General features: G+C 49.7%; 1 protein-coding gene across 4 annotated transcripts in view; it reads left to right on the top strand.

Annotated features, from left to right (window-relative positions):
* PPP6R2 (protein phosphatase 6 regulatory subunit 2) overlaps window positions 1-14,590 on the top strand; it is a 97,698-nt gene that overhangs the window by 38,391 nt on the left and 44,717 nt on the right. For 3 of the 4 annotated variants that reach the window (XM_071734281.1, XM_071734278.1, XM_071734279.1), the window contains exons 3-5: window positions 4,975-5,220; window positions 12,464-12,650; window positions 13,382-13,519. In XM_071734281.1, the coding sequence (XP_071590382.1) occupies window positions 4,994-5,220; window positions 12,464-12,650; window positions 13,382-13,519 (552 nt within the window). In that variant the 5' untranslated portion in view covers window positions 4,975-4,993. The remainder of the gene's footprint in view (window positions 1-4,974; window positions 5,221-12,463; window positions 12,651-13,381; window positions 13,520-14,590) is intronic. The other variant, XM_071734280.1, reaches the window with a different exon arrangement.

The raw sequence follows: 14,590 nt of genomic DNA on the forward strand, positions 1-14,590 counted from the left end.
CTCCTGGTGCTTCTTGCTGCCTCCTCCACTGCTGGGGGAAATCTGCAGGCTGAGATGAGTACATTTCAGTCTTTTTTTACCCAAATACAAGACCTAGAAACAGCTTTAGAAGCAAAATACCAGGAGTTATCTTGAGCATCAAGAATGCAAAGCTTGGCCCCTGCCATGTTTGTACTGATGTCCTCATATTCTGATTTAGCTCTTTCTCCCCTGTTGCTGAAGGAAGGGAAACCTGAGCAGCTCTGGAGCAGGGAGTGTTTTTAACATCCCCATGGCTGTAAGCAGCCTGGGGTACAAATAAAGGCAGGCTGGTGGGGGGGAGAGCAGCTTGGTGAAGAAATGCCCAGCTATGGAAAGCTTATTTTAAACTGTTCACAGCTGTTAATCTCCAGCACATCTTCATGCAGCTCAGGACTTCTCCAGTTTTAAAAAACTGGAAATTAGAGATGGGGAAAATAAGTGCCCCACAATAGGTGGCTGGGGCTTGTTTTGTAGTGGGAGGGGAAGTGAAAGACAGGCAAATGAATAGTTGAAAATTAATGTTATCAGTAAAATTAGGGAAAAAATTAAATTTTTAATGAGAAGCATTTAGCTGTGGTCTAAAAAGCACTTTGGTCCCTATTCTCTTCCTTGAGTTCATCCAAGGAACTTATCCATCATCTTTAAGAAAAAGTGACCACTTCTACCAACTGCTCCTTTTTGCTTGCACCCTGTTGTTTTTATATAGATTTTATCTGGAGAAAGAGGGGAGGTTTAGATTGGACATTAGGGAGAAATTGTTTGGGGTGAGGGTGCTGAGCCCCTGGGTGCCCAGGTTGCCCCCAGAAGCTGTGGCTGCCCCATCCCTGGAGGGGTTGAAGGTTGGATGGGGCTTGGAGCCCCCTGGGCTGGTGGGAGGGGTCCCTGCCCATGGCAGGGGGGTTGGAACTGGAAGAACTTTTGGCTCCCTCCAACCTAAACCAGTCTGGGGTTCTGTGAAAATCAAGTCCAGAATTTCCCCAGCCCTGCCAAGTCCAGCACTAAACCAGGACCCCCAGAAAGATGCTGTAGGGTTGACTTGAAGTGTTGGACCCCTGATGTGTAAAAGGAACTTTCAAAGGATAAAGTGGCCTTCCAGATGTGCTGCTGGATGAGGATCTTGGTTCTGGTTCTGCTGGGCATGAGACCATCTGCATCCCCACAGTGTCTGGGTGAGCTCTGCCTCAGAATGCTCAGAGGGCAGCAGATGGGGGGGGGGGAGGAAGCTCTTTGGGTGGTTTTGGGGGTCAGAGCTGAGCTCTCTCCTTTCTAACCAAGCCTTGCAGCACCAGTCACTCAGACTGAGCTTTGCTGTATCAGTGGTGCTGAGTCATGAGCAAGAAACTTGTAACAATTTTCTTGATTTCTTCTAAATCATAGAATCACAGAATAATTTGGGACCTCCAGAGGCCACCCAGTCCAAGCCCTGCAGTCAGCAGGGAGACCCTCAAGGAGATCAGGGTGCTCAGAGCCTCCTCAAGCCTCACCTTGGGTATCTAAATCCCTGAGGTACAGATGTTCACAGGAAGAATGAACCTGACTTGGAAAAAAGCTCTCTGACCAGAAAACGTTATCTGTGACAAATTTTGAAGCACTGTGTTGGAGGCTCCACGGGGTCTGTTGTCAAATACCTTGGGTAGCAGAGCAAAAGCATTTTTTTGCTCATTTTGTTAAGGTCCTTGTCTTGGAGAGACCCTTAGGGACATAAAGACACAAGTGAAGGACCCTTGATTCTTCACCTTGATTCCCCCTCCTGAGATGAGGCAGAGTATGCAGATCAACATCATCATTGTTAAAAATAAACAAAAAAAGTGTTTCTTTTGGACTCTTTCATTTATTGGTTTCTCTAAGCCCTTCAGTGGGAGGTTCAGTGTGACCATTGCATGGCAAAGGACCCAGGTAGAAAGGGCTCAGTTATTTAAACTTAAAAACTGGGGACTTTACCCTGCAGTGCCCCCCTCCTGCAAGAGACCTTCCTGAAGGAAAAGAAAAAAACATGTTGTCTTCTGTTTGATTTTTTTAGAAAGGGTAATTTGGAAATTCTGGTTGGACTACCCTTAGGTGTAGGTCCAGAAGCAGTGGCCCTGGCAGCAGATGAGGAGTGGTGATGTTTTTGGGATGCTGGAGAAAGCAAAATGAATTGTTGGAGTTGAGTGCTCCTGCTGCTGCAGGAAGAGCCATGTGGGTTGGGTTAAAAAAAGCCTTGTGGTCCTGTTGTATAAAATCACATTTCCATAGGCATCATCTGGGAATGCAGCACCTTGGCATCTCTCATCCCATTTGCTTCATGATAGAAAATGTGTTTTGGCTTCATGAGCTTTGTCTTGTTTGGGCTGCACTCATTGGCTTTGTCAGTGGGGAATAAGTTACTCTTTTTTTTCTGTTTTTGTTTGGTTTTGATTTTTTTTTAATTTTATTTTTTTTATTGTTAGTGATTTTTTCTTTCTTGAAACCATCTTTGATCCCCCTGGCCTTCAACATGATGCCACCTCCTCATGCTCCCTCCTTGCACCTGATCTCCATAGCAACCAGACCTGGGAGCTGACCATCTCCTCCTGCACAGGGCTTCTTCCTTCCCAAGCTGCTTTCTGTCTTTGGTTACAATCATAAAAACATGGAATTGTTTGGGTGGGAAGGGACCTTGAAGCTCATCCCATTCCAACCCCTGCCCAGGCTGCTCCAAGCCCCATCCAGCCTGGGCTGAGACACTGCCAGGGATGGGGCAAAAAAACCCCAAACCCCAGACCTCTGTAGAGCCAGAGAGCAGCTGGAGTGAGGATGAGGCAGTGTCTGGGGAGGGATTAAGTCTGGAACACTCAGGAGGAGCCAGCAATGAGAAGCTGTGCTCAGATTCCCAGGTACTGGACTGACTTTGCTGCTTCTGAAGCTGAAACCTCTGCTGATGCAGAGCTGGGGTCACCTTATGCTCTCTGAAGATGCTTGGAGAGGCTGCAGGGACAGGGTGGAGATGACTCCTCAGCTGCTCCTGGAGGGAACAGTAAAAAATGCAATGTTAAAAAAATGAGATGAAAATCAGAGGTTTAAATGGCCCCAAACTAATCCCAGCTCGCTCTTTGGCAGCTCTAAATACAAGAAATCAGGAAATCTTCTTTCTTCCTGGAGATGATGAAGATATTTGGTATGATGGCCAGAGCAGGACTGGGAAAGGCTCCTGTAGGAATTGTGGTGGAACAGCCACATCCTGAGGAGAGATGGTAAAGGGCAGAATGAGGAGAGAAAATGCTGAGAAGAAAAAGGCCACTGGGAGAGTTTCTTGGGGATCAGTTTGAACATTTTCTCTGTTTGATACGATTACTGAGTGCTCCAAAAATCAAAGTGTTCTGGGGAAGCTGTCTGGAAAAAGATTATTAATAGAGCTCACCTGGAGGAAAATCAGGAAAACAAATGGGAAGGAAGGGGGAGTGGTAGGAGTGGCTCAAAAGTGGGTAAAATCCAAAGGGCAGTGCTCTGGAGTGAGCAAAAGTTGTTTTAAGGGAAATATTCTTGTTAATTAACATGGACATAGTGATAGCTCACCTGAAATACAGCCTCTGATGTCAGTTTGCTTTTAATGTAGTTGTGATGATTGTGATTTGGATGAGATGCTACAAAACGTCCCTGTGAAACTTGTGTGAGGGAAGGTGGTGGTGAGGAGGGTTTCGTTCCAGCAGGTTTGGAGATCCAGAACTCAGGGGTCCCGTGGGGTTGTGTGAACCAAACCAGCCCAGAGCCCTGCTCTGAGATTCTGCAGCTCTGGGGTGGCTCTGAGGCTAAGGGAACATTCCAGTGTTCCATGAAGTTTGTATTTAGGAAAGAAAAGGACCTGGGTGTGTTGGTTGACAGAGCTGAACATGAGCTGGGTGTGTGCCCAGGTAGCCAAGGTGGCCACCAGCATCCTGGCTGGGACCAGCAGTGGGGTGGGCAGCAGGAGCAGGGCAGGGATCATCCCCTGTGCTGGGCACTGCTGAGGCTGCACCCCCAATCCTGGGGTCAGTTCTGGGCCCCTCAGGAGCAGAAGGAGATTGAGGGGCTGGAGAGTGTCCAGAGAGGGGAATGGAGCTGGGGAAGGGGCTGGAGAGCAAGGAGAAGGTCTGGAGAAGTTGTGAGGAGCAGCTGAGGGCCCTGGGGGTGTTGATCCTGGAGCAGAGGAGGCTGAGGGGAGACCTTCTGGCTCTCTGCAACCCCCTGAGAGGAGGTTGGAGCCAGGGGGGGTCGGGCTCTGCTCCCAAGGAACAAGGGATGGGACAAGAGGAACTTTTGGCCCAACTCAAGTGGTGCCAGGGGAGGTTTAGGTTGGAGCTGGGGAAGAATTTCTCCCTGGAAAGGGTTGTCAGGGCCTGGCCCAGGCTGCCCAGGGCAGGGCTGGAGTCCCCATCACCCCTGGGGGGGTTTCAGAACCCATGTAGGTGAAGCACTTTGGGACGTGGGTTTTGGGCACGGTGGTGTTGGGTTGATGGGTGGACTTGATGGCCTTAGAGGTCTTTTCCAACCTTCTGTAATTCTGTGGTTTTATGATTATTAGCAACTCAGCTCAAAGTTTGTTCTTGTTTCCACTCAGTGTCCAGTAGTGGGGTTTTTAAATGCATTCCAATTAAGTTTAATGCTTTTCTCTTGCTGTTGTGTATATATTGGAGGCTTTTCTTCAGCCTATGCAAATCATCAGTTGTTGCAATAATAGCTGATGAGCAAATACAAAATAATAATTTCAAAACCCAAGCCTAATCCCTGTAACACAAAGTGTTCATAGTGCAGTGGTGTGGGTTCCCTCACCTTTCATCCTCAGAAGAGTTTCTGTGATTTACAGATGACTTCACGTGTCTGGTGTGTCTGCAGCTGCCAGCAAAGTCCCCTTGGTTTTCTGGTGTGGAAAGGTTGGCTGGCGTTGCCATGAGAGGAAGGAGATCCAGGGGAGCAGGAAGATGAGCTCATGTTCCTCACCTTCTCTTTGTGTTCCAGATAGTTCTGTCCCATCACCATGTTCTGGAAGTTTGATTTGAACACGACGTCGCACGTGGACAAGCTGCTGGACAAGGAAGATGTGACACTGCAGGAGCTGATGGATGAAGATGACATCTTACAGGAGTGCAAGGCTCAGAACAGGAAGCTGCTGGACTTCCTCTGCCAGCAGCACTGCATGGAGGAGCTGGTCACCCTCATCACCCATGAGCCCCCCCTGGACATGGACGAGAAGGTTCGCTTCAAGTAGGTGTTTGCTTCCTGTCCTGATCAAAGAGAGCTGAGCTGGGAAATGCTCTGCTGGGAGATGGGGGTCACCTCTTCAGTCCTGGGAGAGAAGGGCTTTTGGCTGCTGGGAGAGGTTTCGTAGCATTTGGTTGTTTGTACTGAGTTTTCAGAAGGTTTTTTTTTAAGGATTTAACATCGAGTTTGCCTGAACAAAAATTTCATAGATCTCTGTGTTCAAAACTTTGCAAGCAGAGTAATCTCAAAAGCATCTCTCATACCTTTGTCAAAACTGCAAGCCATGAGTATTCTCTTCCAAGTTACAAATTTTTGAACTTGATTGCTTTTCAGTAGTCAAGCCCATAAGAGCAAGTACTGGAGAAAAAAGGTGATGTTTTCAGTGTGCTGCATATGCAGAACCTGCTGGTAGGAAGGGAGAGGGCTCAGTGCTGCCAAGAGCCTTTCTCGTCTCTCTAGATGTCTTTGGTTCTCCTGGCAAGTGGTGTTTATACATTTTAAACAAAATGTAGACTTGAAAATATTTACAATTTGGATTTGGGAAGTTTGTTTTTCTTGGTTAAGTTTATGTAAAAATAAAATGTTGCTGTGTGTGTAACTAAATACAGGCAAGGTTGTTGGTGTGTGCATGGGTCAGGTTTGGGTTTTGCTGCTGCTGCATGAAACCCCAGAAGCAGAGGTGGGGTTGTGTAGGATCTTCACCAGGGGAGAGGGCTGCTCACCTTAGGTGACTGGTTCCAGGTCAGTGAATGCCAAGAATTACCTGAGGTGGTGACTTGGAATTCTGCCTGGCTGCTTCTGCTATAAAAGCTGAATTAGGGGAGGAGCCAGGAGTGTTTGTTTTACACTGCTGTCCTGGAAATGCAGATTTTGTGCAGGCTGGAAGCAGGGATGTGGCTCAGGAGCAGCCCTGGGGCTTTCTGCATTCCCTGGGTTAGATCAGGAGTCCCAGCTCAGCAGTTGGCTTTGCAGTTGCCCTTCATCTGTAGGGTTCCACAGCTCCCCTGGGAAACTCAGCTCCTAAATATCAGATGGGAGCAGATGGACAACACTTTCCCTGGTGCTGAGCAGTAATGAGCAGAGGAGAGGAGTGCTGAGCTGTGGTCCTGTGCTGCAACCTGGGGGTGCTTTGCCTGAGAAGGGGATGGGGGATTTATGGAGATCTTATTAATCTGGGGCTGGGGGGCAAGAGGAAGGGCACAGTCTCTGTTCAGGGGTGCCCAGGCCAAGGGAGAATGGGTTGCAGCTGGAACATGGGAAGTTCCACCTCAACACGAGGAGAAACTTTTGCCTGTGAGGCTGAGGGAGCCCTGACCCAGGCTGCCCAGAGAGGTGCTGGAGTCTCCTTCTCTGGAGCCTTTCCAAACCCCCCTGGATGTGTTCCTGTGTGGGCTGCCCTGCAGGGGGGATCCTGCTGGGGCAGGGGGGTTGCCCTGGGGGATCCCCAGAGCTCCCTTCCCACCCCCCTGACACTCTCTGGTTCCATGGTCTCAGTACCAGTAGAAGTTCCTGGGGTGTGCAGGTGGCTGCAGGGAACTCTGCTGCTTCAGTTCATGGGATTTGGGGTCCTGTTCTGCTGGGAGATGTTCTACATCTCTAATCCTGTGTGGTGGAAGTGGAAACCACACAGATCATAGAATTGTTCTGGTTGGAAAAGACCTTCAAGATCATCAAGGCTTCCCCAATACCACAGCAAGGTGAGGGTAAGGAAAAGCTGGGGCAAGCAGAATATCTGAAGAAATGAAATCCTTTGTACAAACCACAGTGAAAGGGGAAGCTCAGCACCAGAGTGTTCTCTGGCAGGGGTTGGAGTTCCACCTGCAGGATGAAAATCCTTTTCTCCAGCTTCTGGAGGCAGCGTGGAGTCTGGAGCAGGTCAGGGCCAGGCTGGTGAGGAGGGACTGGTGGGGAGATGAGGTTGAGACTGGTGGGGAGAGGTCAAGCCCTGAGGCTGTGGTGCCCTGTCCTGGCAAGGCTTGTGTCTCATTCCCAGCTCTCTCTCTTTTCTAAAGCTGGTCCATAACATCCCTGCTGGAAGAGCTGGGGTGGTGCTGGGAAGTCTGCTTGTACAGCCCAGAGAGGGAAGTGAGTGATGGCAGTGAGACCTGCAAAGTGACCTGCTGGGCACAGAATCATGGGGGGGTTTGGCTGGAAGGGACCTTAAAGCCCCCCCAGTGCCCCCCCTGCCATGGGCAGGGACCCCTCCCCCAGCCCAGGGGGCTCCAAACCCACCCAAGGTGTCCATGAAAGCTTCCAGGGATGAGGGAACCCTAATTAATGCTCCTTGACTTAACGAGCATGGAATCCTGGAAGGGTTTGGGTTGGAGGGGACCTTAAAGCTCCTCCAGTGCCAAGGGGACAATGCAGGGACCCCTCCCCCAGCCCAGGGGGCTCCAAGCCCCATCCAACCTTCAACCCCTCCAGGAATGGGGCAGCCACAGCTTCTGGGGGCAACCTGGGCACCCAGGGGCTCAGCACCCTCACCCCAAACAATTTCTCCCTCCCTCCCTCCCTGCCCAAGAAACAGAATCCTGGAATGGTTTGGGTTGGAAGAGAACTGAAAGCTCAGCTGATTCCAACCCCCCTGCCATGGGCAGGGACACCTCCCTCCCAGATTGCTCCAAGCCCCATCCAACCTGGCTTTGAACACTGCCAGGGATGGGGCAGAGACTCTTTTCCTGGGCAACCTGGTTCTAAAGCTCAGCACCCTCACCCCAAACAATTTCTCCCTCCCTCCCTCCCTCCCTGCCCAAGATCTCCTCTCCATCTCCCCTCTCCCAGCTGCAAACCCTTCCCCCTCGCAGGGTCCCATCCCTCCAGGCCCTTGTCCCAAGTCCCTCCCCAGCTTTCCTGGAGCCCCTTCAGGCACTGGAAGGTGCTCTAAGGTCTCCCCATGGGACCCTTCTCTTCTCCAGCCTCAACACCCCCAACTCTCTCAGCCTGGCTCCAGAGCAGAGCTGCTCCAGCCCTCCCAGCAGCTCCAGGGCCTCCTCTGCACTGGCTCCAACAGCTCCGTGTCCTTCTGCTGCTGGGGACCCCAGAGCTGGACACAGCTTTACCCCAGGGGGGGCTCCCCAGAGCAGAGCAGAGGAGGAAAATAATCATAGAAATTTTTATAAAGTAGTTTTAAAATCTTTTAAATCTGGTCTTTATAAAAATTTTGGGGTTTTTTTAATGCTCCAGTACCATAGGTAGCCCAAGCTGAGAAGCATTTCCAAGGCATGATGAGGCACTGGAGAGGAGAAAGTGTTCAAGCTTATTAGAAACTGGGAGAGCTTTTGGAATAAAAAAAGGCTGAGCAGGAAGAGCCGACTCTGTCTAAATCCAAATAGAATCAAATTTTTGGCCCTTAAGAAAAGGTTATGGAAGTTTTTAAAGTGGAACAGGGGAGAAACTTGATAGGTTTGGAAGGCCTGGCAGCTCTGAAGGATGCGTGCTGTGGAAATGGAACCATCAAAGTGTTTTATTCCTGAACCCTCAGGAGATGGAAGGTCATGAAGTTCAGCAGGGAAAGTGCCAGGAGGAGGACAGCAAATCCCTGGGCAGGCCCAGGGTGTGAAACCAGGGAAGGGGAGGAGGAGCTGAGGGACTCAGAGGAGGCCATGGCCTGCAGGACCTGGGCTGTGTGTCCAGGAGGAACGTGGGGATGTTCCAGGGTGCCTCAGGAACCCCCTGAGCCCCCTTGGTGATGGGGGTTGAGCTGCTTGGGAAGGCAGAGGAGAGGAGAGGGCTGGGGGATGGAGAGCTGAGTGTGGAGAGAGTTGGGGTGTGGGACCCCAGCATTGGGGTGTGGGATCCCAGCATTGGGGTGTGGGACCCCAGCGTTGGGGTGTGGGACCCCAGCATTGGGGTGTGGGACCCCAGCGTTGGGGTGTGGGACCCCAGCACTTGGATGTGGGACCCCAGCATTGGCATTTGAAACCCCAGTATTGGGGTGTGGGATCCCAGCATTGGGGTGTGGGACCCCAGCATTGGGGTGTGGGGGTGTGGGACCACCCCAGCGTTGGGGTGTGGGATCCCAGCGTTGGGGTGTGGGACCCCAGCATTGGGGTGTGGGGGTGTGGGACCACCCCAGCATTGGGGTGTGGGATCCCAGCATTGGGGTGTGGGACCCCAGCACTGGGGTGTGGGACCACCCCAGCATTGGGGTGTGGGATCCCAGCATTGGGGTGTGGGATCCCAGCACTGGGGTGTGGGACCACCCCAGCATTGGGGTGTGGGATCCCAGCACTGGGGTGTGGGACCCCAGCGTTGGGGTGCTGAGCCCTGGTGGGAAGGGTGAGGTTCGAGGTCTGAGTGTGAGGGCCCTGAGGGCTGTGGGAGCAGGAGGGGTGTCACAGAGTGGTCTCGTGTGCCCCCTGGCAGGGTCTGTGTCTGGGGAGGCCCAGGGATTGTGTTCTGAGGGTGCTGAACACCTTTGCAGGGAGCCAGAAAAAGGAGTAGGAACTCTTGGTGCAGCCCTGGGGCTCTGGGAAACCTCCCTGTTGTGAAGTCCCTTGTAGCAGGAACCTTCCCAGCCTCCTGGGAGCAGGAGGATGATGAACAGCAGCTGCCTCCTGGGAATGCAGCTCCAAGGTGCCAGGAGGCTGGGAAGGGAGTGCAGGGTGCTCTGAATGGGTGGGAAGCTCCCAACTGGCCTGGAAACATTTTAGGGGCTCGTGGTAAAGGCAGAACCTGAACCTGTATTACAAAGATTTAAAGATTTTCTTTTTTAAATCCTAGTGTAGGACACTGGCTTGGTTAAAAAGCAGATAGTTCATTACAGATAAAAATACACCCTCACAGAAGGAAGTTGTGTCCAGATATGGATAAAAGGAAATTGTGATTTTGGGATGCAGTTTGCTAAAGAGAACCCAGGAATTGTCTGAACCTGTGGGAATATGGAGCCCTCTGTGGGTGTGTTGGGTGAGCCAGGGCAGAAAGGAGCATGGCAGCAAATCCAGTAAAGATGTTTGTGGGGTCGCAGGTGGGGTCTCAGGTGTCTCAGGTGGGGTCTGTTCTCTCAGGGGAATGCAAAGGCTCTGTGGGGGGTACCAGAAGGGTTCTGTCTTCAGGCAGTAACTGGTAAAGAAAAGAAATGGAGGAGAGAGAAAAGGGCCAGGTCCAGCTCCAGGTTCTGCACTGGTTGGTGAGTGTCAGAGGGGAACTGGGTTAGGGATGTAGGAAAGTGATGATGCAGAAGTTCTGAGCTGAGAGGCAGAAGGATTTAGGGTGTTTGTTCTGTGGCCAAGCAGCAATAAAGCAAATCCACTCCCTGCTGGTTCTGCAATGCCAAGGAGATGTGAGAGGGACCCAGCAGTTCCCACCACTCTTTGCTGGGTGGTTTTTTCCTTTGTAGTTCAAGCTTGGAAAAAAATCTTGGTGCATGTTGAAGTATTGTTTCATCCTAACTATCTAGACTGGGGATTAGGTACAATTTATTTGCTAGAAGTGGTCGAGCATTGTCCCAGGGCTGGAGACCCCACCATCCCTGGGGGGGTTTCAGAGCCTGGGGATGTGGGGATGAGGGACATGGGGTGGGGGAATGTTGGACTCCATGACCCCAAAGGGCTTTTCATCCCAAGTGATGCTGTGGTTCTGCAGAAGCTGTGCTGCTCCATGGCTGCAGGACTGGTTTGGATTGGCCTTGGGATGGGTTTGTGTCTAAAGGTACAAGAAGTGGGAGACCTTGATCACTGGAAGGGGAGATGGGCTGGGTTTGGCACAGTTTTTATTTGAAAAGGGAATGCACTCCTTAGGTGTGGATTGGCAGCAAGGGCATTCTGGGGTTTTTTCAGGGTTGTTGTTAATTTTCTTGGCTGATGTTAAAACACAGTTAATTTCTGTTTTGCTTTTGGAAAAAAAATTATAACCATTACAGAGAGAAAATGCTCAGACTGTAAAGGAGAGGTTTGGGGTTTAGTCTGTTTCACCTGGTAAGAAATCAGAAGTACTTCAGGAAAGGTGGATAACAGGCACCAAACTGCTCCAGCACATCCCCTCTGAGCCTTTATACAATTAGCAGGGCAAAAGTAAATCCTGGTTAAAAATAAAGTCCAGCTGCCCTTTGACCCTAGGGTCAGAAATCTCATCAAAACAGTGAAAATGATGTTAAAGTTCAGTGTTAGGCTGAGCTGCTGTGGGTGACTGCAGTAACCTCAGCCTCAGGCTGGCTGGGGCTTTTTTTGAGTTCTCTTAAGCCAGGAGAATATGGCATTTAGACACTTAAAGATAAAATGCTGACGTGAGCTTTTAAAAAAAGAAAAAAATAGCTGTGTGGATTTTGGTGGTGTAGCAGTGTGCAGGACAACCCCTGCTGCATCATGAACCAGTGGTGAACAGGACCATGGAGCTGGAAGTACAGGTGGCTTTTAGGAGAGGATTTCAACCCAAATAAACTTCAGTCTTTAAGCAAAACCAGCAGTCCAAAAGCATTTTTTTTGAGTTGACACTTTGTCTGATTCTAAACCTAATTATAAACATGTTATTACATTTTCTGATCATAAACTTGACCTATTTCTAAAAGCACCACCTGGAAGAGCAAGAAACAGGGTCAGGGGAAAAAGAAAGGATTTCATTAGCTGTCAAATAAAATTTCATATTCTGATTTAAGTGTGCAGAGTTACCTAAACCAGGCACAGTAATATTTTCTGAAAAAACAAGTTAATTTTACAGACATCACTGAAAAGCAGAAGTTCAAAAGATTGGCTGTGAATTGGTTGCTTGTACATAGTGTATGCTTGTTTGTTAGCAGATTTCTCTCTAAATTCTAGTCCTTGTGATTTTTTTTTTTTCCTTTTTTAAAAAAGATGCTGATTTTAAATTCAGCTCCAGTAGTGGAAGGAATGATTTTCCAGGGAGATGACAGAGAGCTGCTCAGTGTGCATTCCTCACAGCAGCCTTCAGTTTGGGGGTTGCTTTTAATTGTGCAGATGGATTCAAATTGAGAGATTTTAAGGGATTTTAAGTGTATTGAAACTGATGAAGCATTTCAGCTGGTGAAGCTTTCACAGATCAGAAGTGACTGCAGTTTGGAGGCAGCTGAGCTGCACAAAGCAGTGGTTAAAGCCCCAGATGAAGTGCTGCAGGCAGTAGTGCTTCTCAAAATGTGCCATGAATGGGGTAACCTCTGTCTCTCATGTGTTTCTTTTTTTCCTCCCTGTCTCCAGGAAGGACAGTTCCCCTCTTCAGTTTATAACTGTAACACGGGAAGATTTTCTTGAGAGTTTTCATTTCACTTTTAGTTGCTCTGGTTCTGTCCTTCCAGATACCCAAACACAGCCTGTGAACTGCTGACCTCCGACGTGCCGCAGATCAACGACAAGCTGGGAGGGGATGAGACTCTGCTCAACATCCTCTATGACTTCCTGGATCACGAGCCTCCTCTGAACCCTTTGCTTGCCAGTTTCTTCAGTAAGACTATTGGGAATCTCATTGCCAGGAAAACGGAACAGGTAGTGATGAGCTTTGTCCTGCTCTGAGCACCACTGAATCCGCTGCGCCGGCTGTCGGGTGGCAGCATCAACCCTGCCCTCCTCATCTCCTTGGGTTCTTAGAGCTGGAAACTAGCTGGCTCTGCTCCTGAAGGCTGGAGTTGAAATGTGGGCTTTGAAAAGTTCTTTGGGCTCCTCAGTTGAGTTGCTGGCTCGTTTAAACACCTCCACCCAGTCTGAGTTTCAGATCTCCAGCGCTGGGATATTCCTGTGCCCCAGCTAAGCCTTTATTTTTTGTTGTGAGGCACAGGGATGCATCCCTTGGTCACTGCCCAGAATCATCCCATGAAATTAACAGTGCCTCTGTCTCCTGCCTCTAAAAGGGGTGCTGCAAACAGGAGCTGAGCACTGGGTTAGGAACACGTGTCCCAGTTCAAAATCCATATTTTACGTGGGGGCTGTCAGAGAGCCTTGGTGGAATGAAAGGTTCTCCAGCATCACCAGCATCTTCATGCTCTTTTTTATCTGTGGGATTGGGTTTCTTTGTGGCAGAGAGGACAGAAAAGATACCCAAAAAGATTTGGTTTAGGATTGCCTTGAAACAAGAGCATAATTTTCTCCCCTTGTTGTCTGGAGGATTTCTCAGCCCAGGAGCTGCGTTGCTTCAGGACTGGTTGGTTGAGGCAAGAAGGAGAAGGTGTGTCCTGTCTGTGTCTTGTTCTAGCAACTGATGATGACACTTTTCTTTTTAGGTGATTGCATTTTTAAGGAAAAAAGAGAAATTTATTAGCCTGGTGCTAAAGCATATAGATACATCAGCAATGATGGACCTGCTGCTTCGTCTGATCAGCTGCGTGGAGCCCGCCACGCTCCGGCAGGAAGTGCTGAATGTGAGAACCTCCTCCTGTCCTTCACAGCCTTGGGAATCAGGGGGGGTGTTTCTTTCAGTCTTAAAGATTTGAGGGAATTCTTTTGGTTATTTGCTATGAGCAGATCCACTCTCCTGAAAACTATTGGTGTTAGGGCCTGCACATGGGTGACTGGGGGTGCTTCAGCCTGTCTGTGGCTTGCAGGGCAGAGCAAGTTGGGTTCAGTCCCTGGCTGTAAAAGATTTTTAACTCTTTTTTCCATATAGCAACCACGATTTACTGCAGCTGGTTTTGCTGTAGAACTCTGACAAAGGCAATTCGTGATCTTTCCAGTGGTCAGAATTTTAGACTGGTCACTGGGGACAGTGATTTGTTCAGTTCCTCACCAGGTATGTGGGTTTTGGAGCTGAGACCAGGTGGCTCCTCCTTTCCCTTCCTCTTTAATAGGCAGCAGCCTTGTAAAATATCTCATTGAGATGCTCAGTTTGCTTTACAGGTAGGACAAGTTTTTCTCCCTTCATAGCCAGTCTGGGTGAGGCTGCCTCATTCCCCCTTCAGTGGGCAGATGTGGAGGGCTGGAGGGAAAAAACCTCCTTGAGCTCCCTCTCAGTAAGCCAGGAGAGCAGCATGCCCCACAGAAAACTCTGCTCCAGGCACTGGAGCCCACACCAGGATTCATGGGGGGCAGACTTTGGTGTCTGAATCTTCTGTGTTGGGGCTCTGACCACACCAGAGCTGAGCAGGCAAATGTTACAGAATTGTTAAGGTTGGAAAAGACCTCCAAGGTCCTTAAGTCCAACCACCATGCCAACTAAACCAGGCCCCAAAGTGTCACATCTGCTTATTCTTTGAACTCCACCACTGCCCTGGGCAGGCTGTGCCAGTGCCCAACCACCCTTTTAGTAAAGAATTTTTTCCTGATACCAGATTTAAACATCCCTTGGCACAACTTCAGACCATTTCCTCTCATCCATTTCCTCCCTCTGCAGAGCCTCAAGATAGCTGATAATCAGTGCTCTGTTCCTCCTCTCAGCCTTCTGGTGCAGCTCTGTAAGATGCTGTTACAGAGAAGGAAAGAAATACAGGCACCAG

This window comes from Heliangelus exortis, chromosome 1, assembly GCF_036169615.1.
Source record: "Heliangelus exortis chromosome 1, bHelExo1.hap1, whole genome shotgun sequence".
Lineage (NCBI taxonomy): Eukaryota > Metazoa > Chordata > Aves > Apodiformes > Trochilidae > Heliangelus > Heliangelus exortis.